At 39.2% G+C, this 13301-nt stretch overlaps 1 protein-coding gene across 3 annotated transcripts in view; it reads left to right on the top strand.

Moving 5' to 3' along the window:
* ahi1 (Abelson helper integration site 1) overlaps positions 1-13301 on the top strand; it is a 249179-nt gene that overhangs the window by 54083 nt on the left and 181795 nt on the right. For all 3 annotated transcript variants that reach the window (XM_048531564.2, XM_048531565.2, XM_048531563.2), the window contains exons 6-8: positions 913-1135; positions 9595-9787; positions 11771-11866. In XM_048531564.2, the coding sequence (XP_048387521.1) occupies positions 913-1135; positions 9595-9787; positions 11771-11866 (512 nt within the window). The remainder of the gene's footprint in view (positions 1-912; positions 1136-9594; positions 9788-11770; positions 11867-13301) is intronic.

Below are 13301 nucleotides of genomic sequence, written 5' to 3'. Positions count from 1 at the left end.
AATTTTGGGGCTCTCTGTACAGTACTTGTAAACTTTCAAGCACAGACAAAGCACAATATCTGTACTGCTTCTCCACGCTATCATTTTTACCAACAAGTCTAACTTCCTGCTTTACAATTCATGAATTCATAATATGAATTCGTAATAGGATCCAGTAATGGAGGGCAAGTAGCAGTAATTGGCAAACTGGATGGTACTTTGAAGTATAGTACTGCCCGACTTGGAGATGTAACTTGGAGGTCTTGAGAGTTATGTACATGGCATTGGCATATTAGGAGGATAAGGTTGGATGATGTAATTAGAGATAAGTGAAATTAATAGGTTATTAATAAGAGAAAATGTGTAAATAGGCATGAGAAGAAAATTGCACAGGAATTAAAGTATTTCTTTACATAGCATGGACACATTATACCGATGTATAATATTTAATACCTTTTTGTTTATCCATAATATTGGAGCATTGCTGGCTGCCCGTAATTGCCTTTGTGTAAGTAGTGGTGATCTTCCCCCGAATTGCTGCAGAATATCCTTTGTAAGTAAACTCTGAGAGCTGGTAGGAATTTTGATCCAATTGCAGCATACCATCGGATACATGGACTATTTTCAGTTGCCAAAATTAAAATAGCCCATTGAGCTTGGCAAAAATGAGTTATGACATAAATTTGTTTATTACAATTTACTTGAATCTTTTATTTTTAATAACAAGTCACTGATCCATTTTGCAGCATTACAGAAAAGGTAAGAGTTCAAGCTTCACAAGTTTCTAGTATCAGCCTTGCTGTTGGGAAGGGAGAGATATGAAAAGAAGGAGCTAAACTAGGGAGACAAAATCATTTTGAGCACTTTAATGCAACTTCTATATATTCTTTAAAAAATTTAAATGCACTAACTATATTTTTCTATTAATGACAGAGGAAATGGAGCCAAAAGAAGAGATAATGCATGAGATAGCTCCAGAGCTAGAGACTGCACCTCAGCAGCAGAAGCCAAAGTATGTGACTGATGATGATCTTGTCCTTGGTGTATATATCCACAGAGCAGACCTATTAAAAACAGATATTCTGACATCCCATCCCTCAGTGAAAGTTCATGTTATTGATGAAGTGTCAGGGCAATATGTAAAGAAAGAACATAGGTAAGTTGCAAAGCTTTAAAGAAAATTTTTCACATCCAATAATGCATTAATTGGCATGGTGATTCAGACTGTGAATAAGTCTTCTATGTAATGTACACTGTTTGTATGTACATATGTTTGTAAAAAGGCACAAAAACGTCAATACAATTTAGTTTTTAGCAGAAGTAAAACATTTTGTTGAGAACCTTTCATGTTATTGGGATGGTCCAAATCATTTTTAAAATAAATATTTATTTTTGAAATGTAGCCACTTAAAGTGGCTCTTAAAATCTGCACAGTAGAGCCTAACAAACAGCAGTGAATTGGATGAACAGTTAATCTGTCTGATAATCGGCAAACCATAAATATTGGCCAGGACATCTGTTGGACTTCCTGATCCTCAAATTGGGCTATGCAAGTTGTTACATATTTGCACATTCACATTTAATGTCTTATTCAAAAGATGGCATTAATGACAATGTGGCACTATCTCAGCACTGTATTAAATTGTGAGATTAGGTCATGTGTAAATGTTTCTGAATTTTGATGCTATAGACCATGGCTGTGATGCGTGCTGCCAGGAAATGTATCAGCTACACTTCCATCTAGAAGGATCATTCTTGCCTTTAATTTGCTGATCGTGCTTTGTTCTATAAATTGAAGTGCCTTGGAATATTTTATTATGTTACAGGTGCGTCAAACAAATTCTTGGAAATTGGTGCGCAGTTGATTAAGTGCAGAACAGTTGGTGACTGTGAATATCAAGTCACATTGAAAAATGAGATGTTAGTTTTGTTTGCATGGTGTTCTTTTGCTTGTTGAAATCAGCAAGATAGTCTCTCATTACAGTCATCCATCTCTTTGAAGTTCTGCATTTAGCACATGCCCAGAGACCATCGTCAAATGTTCATGTATGACGAACGGTTAAAATAAAAAGCTGCTTTTCAATGACTGATTTTACAAAATCGTCAATCAGAAAATGTTAAACATAAGCATTTAATTCCTGAGCTTTATTTTAACAAAACTGGAATGGATGAGGAGGAATAAATAGCCAGCCTTCTGAAAATTGATCATTCCTTGTTTACAGTTCTGTTCCTGGTAAAGAGGGGGGAAGTGTGTTCCAGAAGTCTGTGGTTACAGGAGAAGGAAGGGTGAGTCTGGAGCATTCCAACGCTACCTGACTTCACACAGGAAGATAAGCAGAACTGTTAAATATTTATTCGCATTCTGATCTTCCTCTGAGACTGAAAGGAAAATGTGCTCCGATTGGTCTAAAAGTCACTGACTGCGGCCTTTCCTGAGCCATGGCGCTGATGTGGATAACTGTCTTTGCCCATGTAAGGACTAAATGTCTAGTGAGCAACATCAAATTGAACAATAAATATAACTAGCCCATAGTTGAAGAGAGTCAGGAGATGTACTCATAACAGGATCCTGCAATAATCCTTGTCTTATGAACATTCTCCTGTTCGCAAAAGAAACAGGTAAATCATTCTTAGATCTCAAACATAGTTAAATAACTGTGTAGAGAGATAATGGGAACTGCAGATGCTGGAGAATCCAAGACAACAAAGTGTGGAGCTGGATGAACACAGCAGGCCAAGCAGCATCTCAGGAGCACAAAAGCTGACGTTTTGGGCCTAGACCCTTCATCAGAGAACCTATCTGATGAAGGGTCTAGGCCCAAAACGTCAGCTTTTGTGCTCCTGAGATGCTGCTTGGCCTGCTGTGTTCATCCAGCTCCACACTTTGTTGTCTTAAATAACTGTGTACTCTGGTGCTGTTCTTCCCCCGTGTTCTCCTAAAGACTGGAATTCATTAGTTAGGTAGAACACTGTCATTGCCATGGTATTGCAAAATACTTCTTTCTGGATTCCTCTACCTTAAGATTTATCACGAAGAAGGGATGATGCAGGCTGTCGTCCCATAAGCTGACATGCGACTATAGCTAGAGGGAAGCATGTACACAAACAAAAACAAATGGAAAGTTTAACTTTGGTTCAAGATATTTGCCACCTACTTATGCCCCAACTTATGCGGGGAGGGGGTATGTGGAGGGCTGTGGAGTGGGCAACAATTAGTCTTTGACTTGAATGAAATGCATTTTATCAGGGGGATTTGTATTATTTTGCAATAGGAATTTCTGAAGCCGATGACTTCATGATTCAAGTTCTGTGGAGTTTGGTTTTAACAAATGAAAATGATATTTTATTTCTGATGCCAAACATTTAGATTCTCTTAAAGAGACAATATCTTGTATTTATGTGCATGGTTTAGACTTTGGTGTCCAGGGAACAGCTGTTCAGGATTTCCTGGCATTACCCAAGGGCCCATCAGAATTACAGTTAATTCTCAATTCTATTTTCTGCCTTACACCTGTCATAAGCATACTCTTTCTTTCTACTGTTAACTTCTACTTTGTGATCCAGGGAACTCTGATATGTTTTTCCTACCTTTTCCATCAGAAGGAATATGCCTCAGCTATACCTGAACCTGTGCTAGACTCATCAATGTCAAATCCTCAAATGGAAAATGAGATGCTATTCCTCCAGCATATGCTGAATCTCACTGGAGCACTGCAGCAGACCTGAGATGGAAATGTTGGCAGGAAACATAGAGATGTGTTGAAGTGGCAGGCAGCTGGAAGCTTGGGTCATTTTATGAACAGTAAAAATCTAGTCCATAGACAATGCTGGGCAATGTAATTAAATCATTTTTGTTTCTTAGATCTAGCTAAATTAACTCTGCCCTTGAACCCTCTGAGACATCTTTCTTCTGCAGAATTGCAATGCCCTCCTTAACTAGTACTGCTACCCTTTCTCCTTTCCTTGTTTTCCTGTCTTTTTTGAATAGCTTACACGCAGGAATGCTGAACACCCAATCTTGCCCTTCCTTGAGCAAGATCGCCATTACTGACAAAATGTCATAATTCCACATTCAATCTGCTACTGTAACTCCTCAGCTTTATTTACTATACTCAGTGCATTGACATGCACACCCATTAATTCTCCTTGGCCTTCCTTTCTCTCCCCTCTACTTCGACCTCACCTATTAACTTCATAGTAATTGTTTTTAAGTATGTACGTTGAAGACTGTTCAACAATGAAACAAAATTTAGCAATGTGAAAAGAAAGTAAACCAGAAGCGAGAGAGTACTAAGGACAAAGGAAGCCCAAAGTGGTTAACTTAGTGAAAGTGTACAACAAGCACTCCAATGTTCTTCACGCTTAATACTTAAGTTAAAAATTATGCATTGCTTAGATTAAATAAACTATTGCTTTGGCCTTGATATACACTAGTGGAGAAGTTTGACCATAGGTATACATGTGTTCATTGCATATCGTGAGTGGCTGTCTAGACAGAACCGTTTATTCCCCCCCTCAATTCCAGTAAATCACGTTCAGCACTTTCCTTATCAGAATACATTAGAAACTTGTAGAAGGTGCAGACTGGAGAACTAATTATGGTGCTTGCTCTATATGCTAACTCACTAGGAACATCCTTTAGTTATTGCATTAATAAAACTGATTTTGCAAATTGGTCATCAGCAGTATTACATGATACATTGTAACCAAGTATAGAAAGTTAGTCATATCAATTCTCTGATGCTTGCTTTTTGTGTACCGTACACGCAACATTTTGTGAAACCACAAGCCAATAACGATGCTGTATATTACAGGAATGATTTTCATTTATGTGTGCAACAGTTGTCTGTGGTATTACTATATTTTACACTAATAGGAACCCTATAACTGTGCTTTGGAATACTCCATTTGTTGACTGACTCTGTCTCTGTATAGACACTGATGTGTCCCAGAATTAGTGGGTGAGTAAGTCAGCAAATTTATGTACCCATTACCCTGGCAATTACCATGACTCTTCCAACCTGGAGCACTCTTGTATATTTGGTGGATTTGAGTGTCCAAGTGCATTACAAGGCTAGATATGGGTTGGAGCAAAAAAGTGCAGTATTACAAATGAAAGAAAGACTTGTATTTATTTGTGCTTTTTGATATTTTTGAAATTCTTCAAAAGTCTCTGGATACAATTAATTATTTTTAAATACTGTGTTTAACAAGAATGCTGCTACTAGCAACTGAGGTAGGATTGATGGAGAATATGCAATTTAGTGATTCAGTGCGATCTTTAATAACCACGAGATGGGGTAGACAGGAGTATCATTTGAATGTTTCATCCAATGAAGGAAATGAGAAAATGCAGCATTCCATCATTGTTCTTTTTAACTGAAACGTAAAAATAGTTGAACCCATAGCCTTCCATGATGAGAGTGCAATCAACTAAGTTAACACTGCCAATCAAAGATTATTTGTTACTGAAAATCAGTAGAGTAAGGTACATTTATATTTCCTTTCATTACAATAGGGGTATGTAGTAAGTGTCTGAGGTAATAGTTCTGAAGCGGGTAATGTTCCCAGCAGGTTCAAGGTCAGAGGTGGACGATACAGAACACAAGACTTGACTTTCATGAAGCAACAAGTTTTAATCAGTACATGAGTAGAAGCTCATAGCTCCTAAGTGACTCTCTGTCGTCCCCCATATGAGACAAGAAATTGTTTGATTTGTTGAAATGGTGGAGTTGATATTTTGTCTCATTCCGTAGGTGGTAAATTGTGCATACTTTTAAAACGTACTTTTTGAAAACTACCGTGCTACTCCTTACGGCGTCATTTTTTATTTTAATGAATTCCTTCTTTCTCTGTTTGAAACAAGTTCACCTTAATTTATTCTGTCATTCCTGTTTCTTTGTCTTGTCTTAATTTTCATTACTTTAGTAGACTGTTGGTCATGCTATTCACCAAATTTTCCCTTAACAAGTTTTTAGTACAGAAATACGTGAACTGAGGGGCAGGGTTAAAAAACACTGCTAATGTCTTGTGCCAGTAGGAACATAACGAACAAGGAACAAAATTAGACCTTTGGCCCTTTGAGCCTGCTTCTTTCAACTTCTAAGCAGTTGGTTCATTCCAGGAGCTGATAGTGACCCATGCGCCCAAAAGTACAAGTACAGTGACCAATGCCATCACTGCAGTCTCGCATGTCTTCACTTCCTTGTCCCATAGTGAGGTCAGTGCCAGCCCAGCAGTCAGATTCTGAAGCATTCCAGAGTTTCTCCAGGAGCAGAGTGCCATTAGCTGCACACGTATGACACAGAGTGGGCTGTCTCACAGTGTGGTGGAACTCATCAACAGGAAGGGTCAGTGATCTGTGATTATTGTTACTGCTTCCTGAAGATATGTACCCACTACCCTGGCAGTTACCATGAATCTTCCATCCTGGAGCACTCTTGTATATTTGATGGATTTGAGTGTCCAAGTGCGTTGCAAGGCTAGATATGGGGTCGAGCAAGTGCTCCCACAATGACTATGCCTCATCACACCATTGCACAATCTCCTGAGTGATTCTGACAGTATGAATTTCTGTTAAATAAAAGGGAAAGATGAGGTTAAAGTGAACAACCGCCGCTTAGAAAATGAATCTGGAGAGACCATAATTGGGAACAAGGAAATCTCAGTAGAGTCAAACAGCTATTTTGCTTTAGTGTTCATGGTTGAAGATACTTTGAACATCCCATTAATCTGAAAGAATAAGGAAGAGGAAGTACCATCGCTGAATGATCCCCAGTATGGAGGAATTGTCTCTTGAGCAGAGGCTAAATAGGTTGGGGCTCCACTCATTGGAGTTTATAAGAATGAGAGGAAGTTTCATTGAAACGTATAGCATTCCTAGAATTTTGACAGAGTTGATGCTGAGAAGTTGTTTCTGCTCATGGGTGAGTCGAGGACCAGCGGGCATAGTCTCAGAATTAATTGACACCAATTTGAGACTGAGGTGAGGAGGAATTATGTGAAGGTTGAGTGTCTTTGGAACTCTTTGCCACAGAGAGCTGTGTGTGCAGTGTCCTTGTGTACATTTAAGACTGCGATAGATAAATTTTTGATTAGTAGGGCAATTGAGGGTTACGCGGGGGGGGAAGGGCAAGAAAGTGGATGTGATTTTGTTTTATTTTATTTATTGTTGTCACATGTACCTAAATAGAATGAAAAGTTTTGTTTGTCCAGCAGTACAGTCAGATCATAACAAGCAAGGATGTGCAGAACATAGGGTGCTTAGACAGAGCGAGGCATACAAGGTTATGACTGCACAGGATGTGCACAAAAACAAGGTCAACATTACATTGAAATTAGAGGGGTCGGCTCAGCATCTGTTAACAGCAGGGAAGAAGATTATTCTTGAACCTGTTGGTTCGTGTTTTCAAGCTTCTGTCTCCTCTGTCCGACGGAAAAGGTTGGTAGAGAGTATTACTGGCGTGGGATGGGTCTTTATGATTTTGGCAGCCTTTTTATGACAATGAGAATTGTAGATGGAGTCCATGGATGAGAGGTTGGCTTCCCTAATGGTCTGGGCCATGCACATAACTTTCTGTTGTTCCTCTTATAGTCCTGGGCAGAACAGTTGCTGTACCAAGCCATTATGCACCCAGACAGAATGCTTTCTATGGTGCATCTATACCACGTGGTGGTATGTAGAAGGAGTTTCCCAGCCATTCCAGCTGTTTACCATGGGCATTGTGGCCCTGTGGCGACTGTACTAATATGCTGCCAGTAAGGCGCTGTACCAGATTGCCAATACTTGTCCAGGTACTAGTGTCCAGGTACTTTCAAAGATGGTGCAAGCACAAGATGTGCAAATCTTCCCAAAGACATCAGTTGAGTGGTAGGTTGTTCTGAGAATCGTTTGTGGCATGACTAGGCGGGAATCAGATGTGACAGATGCCATAAGGTAGGTGGTCAATGTGCCAAGTTTGATAAGATACGGTGAAGGAAGTCACTAGGCAATGTTGCAAAAAACCCTCCAGAAACCTCGACACAACTCGGGTTTAACCAAAATAAAACCTATGAAGCTATCATTGTCATAAAAACAAATATTTGTTTCATTATTACCCTCTAGAGAAGGAAATCTGCTTTCCTTAGACCATCTGGCCTAAATGCAACTGCAGATGCATGGCAATGTGGTTGACTCTTAACTGCTCTATGAAATGGCGTAAAATGGTGGTCCCTAATCTTTTCAGCAACAAGGTACACAAAGCCGCATAACTGAGCGGATTTACCTTCTCCTGAGCAGTTGCTGCCCTCAATAATAGACATTGAAGCTATGGAGGATCTCAGAAGCATGGACGCACAAATTTCTCAGCACACAAGCCAATTGAAAACCACTGGCCTAGAGAGCTTCACTGTTCAAGGGCAACAAATGGGTACCCACTGCCCTTCAAAGAAAAGAATGAAAAAGCTTTATTCTTTTTCCATAGTGACAATTCCACTGCACTCTCACTACTGAGTCAAAATGATTTAAACCCCACTCCAAGATCCAGGCTGATACTCTAGTGCAATTCAGAGGGAGTTCCGCAATCTTGGCATTGCTGAACTGTGGCCTTACCCACCCTTACTGGCGAAGAGAAAAGATCACACAAGACTATTTGTGCCTGACAAGCATTTCAAAGCCACCATCCACTTTTAAAAATATCATTATCTGATGATGTGTCACACTTCTGTTTGTTGGAACATTATGGCAATGGCTTCATTTCAGAAGTGCTTAGTTAACTATACAGGGATTTTGGATGTTGTGAAAGGCACAATGTGAATGCAAGTTCTTTTCCTCTTGTCTTTATTCATCTCTTTTTGAAAATGATTTCCTTTGCCCCTATTATACAAATGAACCCATCACCCCTAAATCACATCACTGTTCACATATTGATGTCAATGGTTTTGTTGTCTTAATTAATTCATTTCTTCAAAATGGTTGGTATTTGTAAACTGGTTTCAAAGTGACCTCCCCACCATTGATGAGCTAATTTGTCTGTAGTTATCTGGGGTTTAGCCCTTTGCCCTTTTCTGAACAGGTGGTAACATTTTGATACCCTTCACTCATTTAACACACTTTTGTATCCAAAAGGATGTTTGAAAGTGTGTAGTAAGAGTCTCTGGTACATTCTGAATATGCTTAGCATTCATATCATAACTTTAAATTAACTTCTGTTTTTAATTCTTAGCTCTGATAATGTCAGAATAATACTACTCAATTCAAATTGGTTGTACAGATTGTGTTATTGATAAGGCAAAGATCAGAAGTTGTATATCTTGAAACCAATTGATTGAGACATCTTTTTAAGCTGAAAATGGAGATCTACTGTGCTCTAACTTGAAGCGTTAGTTATTCTTAATGAAAACAATCTCTTGGACCAACAGGTTTTGTCTGGTTTAAGCAAATGTGGTTAGTGTGGACCAAATCAATTTAAAATGTTCCATTGTGCAATGTTTAAGCCTTTGAAGTTTATATGGCCAATTTGTAAAAATACTTGAGTTTATTACCAAAAACGTTGCTGGAATAAAAAACCTCTTGAGATTTTATACTTTATGAATACTTTCTCCTTTATGATCATTCCAATTCTTTCATGTTGATAGCAGCCGACCTGTCACTTCATATTATGAGCAAGAGAACGTGGAACACATCCTTCCCATCATAACACAGCCATACGATTTTCGGAAAAGAAAATCAGCAATTCCAGCCTGGGAGGAGCAAATTATATTCAATGAGCGATTTGGTTACTTTCTTCATGAATTCATGGATTCACCTTCTAGTCTTCTGTTCTTTGAGGTATCAGAGATTTGGGTTTTAATCTGACATACTTATTTAATCTGTGCTGTATCATGTTCAACTTTCTATATGCCAATTAGACCAAGGTGAGTAGTATAGTATATTTTATCATGAGTGAGTTTTTTTTGCTTGTTTTAACATAGTTCAAATGCATACATGCTCATCAGAATGAGACCTAGATCATGAGTGTAGAAATTGCGATTGAAGACATAGCCCTTGTTTTTCATCGTTTTGCTGACTTCGCTGTTCTGCCATTTTTGAAATCCTTAAGCCGCAAAACCCACATTTATGACTTTTGGAAGTGAATTTATCCTAAATCAGTGGCTTAAAAAAAAATTAATCAGTATGATTCTCTGCCATTCGTTTTGAGCTGACAATCTTTCTATTTCATTTTGCCTTCAGATTCAAGAAACGAAACGTAGAAAATAGAACAAGAGTAAGCCATTCAGCCCTTCAAGTCTGCTCCAGCATTCAGTGTGATACGGCTGATCATACAGCTCAGTATCTTGTCGCCACTTTCTACACATACCCTTTGATCCCTTTAACCCCACTCTAACTCCTTCTTGTAAACATTTAATGTTTTGGCCTCAACCACCTTCTGTGGTAGAAAATTCCAAGGCTCACCATTGTATAGGTGAAGAGATTTCTCTTCATCTAAGTCCTGAATGGTCTACTGTGTATCCTTGGACCATGACCCCTGGCTGTGGACTCCCTGGGGACCAGGGACATCCTTCCTGTATTTACCTTGTCTGGTATTTTAGAGATTTATGAATTTCTGGTCTTAACCAATCCAATATCTCCTCATATGTCAGACCCACCATCCCAGGTATCAGTCTGGTAAACCTCCTTTACACTCCCTCAGTAGCCAGAACATCTTTCCTCAGATAAAGAGACAAAAACTGCCAGGTGTGGTCTCTGTACAGCCCTGACGATAGACACCCTTGCTCCTGTACTCTAATACTCTTGCTTTGTAGGCCAACATATCATTTGCCTTCTCCACTGCCTGCTGTATCTGCGTGCTTACTTTCAGTGACTGTGTACAAGGACACCCAGGTTTCGCTCTGCCTTCCCCTTTCCTACTGTATTTCCATTCAGATAAACTGCTTTCCTGTTTTTGCTGCCTGTACAGATAACCACATATTTATCAATATTATACCCCCTTTGCCTTGTATTTCACTACTCACACAGTTTGTCCAAACCACCCTGAAGCAACTCTACAACCTCCTCACTGTTCTACCAAGGGACTCCAGGAATTGGCTGAAGGAAATAAATGGAAACTAATGTGAATAGCACATCTCTTCCAGTGGAATTCAGAAGATCTGTGGGCAGGCTAGTTGGCAGGAGAACAGCTGTGGGCTGCAAAAGTCCGAAGCTGCACTCCTGCCATCTCTTAAACGTGGAATGCAATCTTAGCTATGCAGTACACTCTACACTGCACTTTGTCAGACACCTCTTGAGAATCTAGAGAAAAAACTACCAAGTCATCTTTCTAGGCTTTAAAAATCAACATGAGAATTTTTTTTTAGGTTTTTACAATTCAAATGCTTTAGGGTAAGACTAAGTTAGAAATGTTTCAGCTGAGGTTAGTTTTATCCCATTTTAAATTGGCATTCTGCGTAATGAATATCATTGGCACGAAGAACATTTACTTGATCTTCACAGTGATGTAAAAACCTTCCAATTGGAAAAGTAATCAGTATTTTGCTGCCATGAATAGAATATGTTACTCCACCATGTTTCCTTATCACCTTCAATATTTTTTGTTTCCTTTAAAAGTTGCACTTCACTATACTTATATGATCCTCTGGTTATATTTTTTCTGTTCCCATGTTATTGAGTTGTGAACAGCAGTTTCTGTAATGGCTTGTTAACAATCAGCTACTCAGTATTTAAGCTGCATTTTAGAGCTACTTTGAGCTAGATATTATCTAGTGTTTGTTTTGGGTTCTTTGCAGTTCTTATGAGATATTTTAATATTTACAGATCCTTGAATTTGTAAGCATGGACGAAGCCAAAGCCAACTACGCAACTCAAAGCAGTGAAGGAGGTTGGCGAAAAATAGCTTGGGCATTTCTAAAGGTAAAGTATTATAGACATAGCTATATTCTGAAGCAAAGCAGTCAGTTGCCTGCAATATTTTCAAGATCTTGGCATATTTTTGGCTCTGATTTAGTTTGTTTAAATGCAGCAATTGCTTTTCCAGTGGTATTTTTATAGCTCACAGCTTAATTGTGTTTGGAATGATGCCACCAGTAGGAAAAGGAACTTGTGTATGCTAAATAAAAGGGAGTCACCTATTTGGCTTCTGAATTTGCCACATGAGATGCTTGCTTTCTTTGCCACTCCACAGCACCATCCCAAATGGTTTCACGCAGATGCCTGTAGTCAAGATTGAGGCCATCACTGACTATCCCTGTGTACTTTAAAACTTCACATACCATCTAAGATTCCACTACTCGATATCTGCCCTTCTACTGCTGAGGACCCTGAGGATGCATCTTCATTACCAGGATAGTTTGCTCAGGCCTGTAGAAATTGCTGGTGGTATCTTGGCAGCTGCGGTCAAGACAAGAAGATTAGCTTCAGATTACTCTGAAAATAACCAGTAAAGGATAGCATACTGTGAACTGGATTGCTATTACAGTGCCTCTCAACTTAACAGTTGGACATTCACATCTCTGTAATGACAGCAGGGTTTCATGTACAAATGTTGTTTTTGATTTGACTTGCATTGGGGTGAATCTCTAATGACTCATTTATTCCTGTTGTTTCTCAGTTAATCTCTTCTTCCAAAAAAGTGCACTTTTGAAAATCATGACTGAATGAACCCACCAGTTTCCTGTAATTTTACTGTTTGATTTGATACTGTTTTCCCAATCAGCAGTGTCTTGAAGTTGCAGCTGTTAAAACTAGGACACCCTCTCTCTTCTGTGATGAAGTTGAAGCTGAAATGATGGAACAAAAACAAAGTTGCTGGAAAAGCTCAGCAGGTCTGGCAGCATCTGTGAAGGCAAAAACAGAGTTAACGTTTGGGTCTGGTGACCCTTCCTCAGAACAGAAATGATGGGGCTAGATCTTAGACTTCAGTATATCGTTTTGTTGCCTCCCTCTCTCAGAGCTTACTGAAGTGCATTTTGGGTTCTGCCGAAACAGTTCCTGACCTCATTGCAGCATTTGTCCAAAAGTGGATGAAAGAGCTGAATTCTAGAGGTGAGGTGAGAGTGACTGCATTGGCATCAAGATTATATTTAATCGAGAATGACATTAAGGAGCTCTTTACAAACTGGTGTCAGTGGGACTCAGGGGACATTCTCCACTGTTTGGATTCATGCCTGGTACAAAGAAAGTGGCTGTGGTTGTTGGAGTTCATTCATCTCAGTTCCAATATGTCTCTGCAGGAGTTTCTCAGCGAGTGTCCTGCACCTAACCATCTTCAACTGTTTCATCAATGACTCCTGTATCATAAGGTCAGAAACGTTCACTGGTAATTGCATGAAGCTCAGTAACAATTGCA

The sequence above is a fragment of the Stegostoma tigrinum genome, chromosome 4 (genome assembly GCF_030684315.1).
Source record: "Stegostoma tigrinum isolate sSteTig4 chromosome 4, sSteTig4.hap1, whole genome shotgun sequence".
In the NCBI taxonomy this organism is placed as follows: domain Eukaryota; kingdom Metazoa; phylum Chordata; class Chondrichthyes; order Orectolobiformes; family Stegostomatidae; genus Stegostoma; species Stegostoma tigrinum.
Note: the sequence above shows the minus strand (reverse complement) of the source record. Positions and strands in the feature narration are given on the sequence as shown.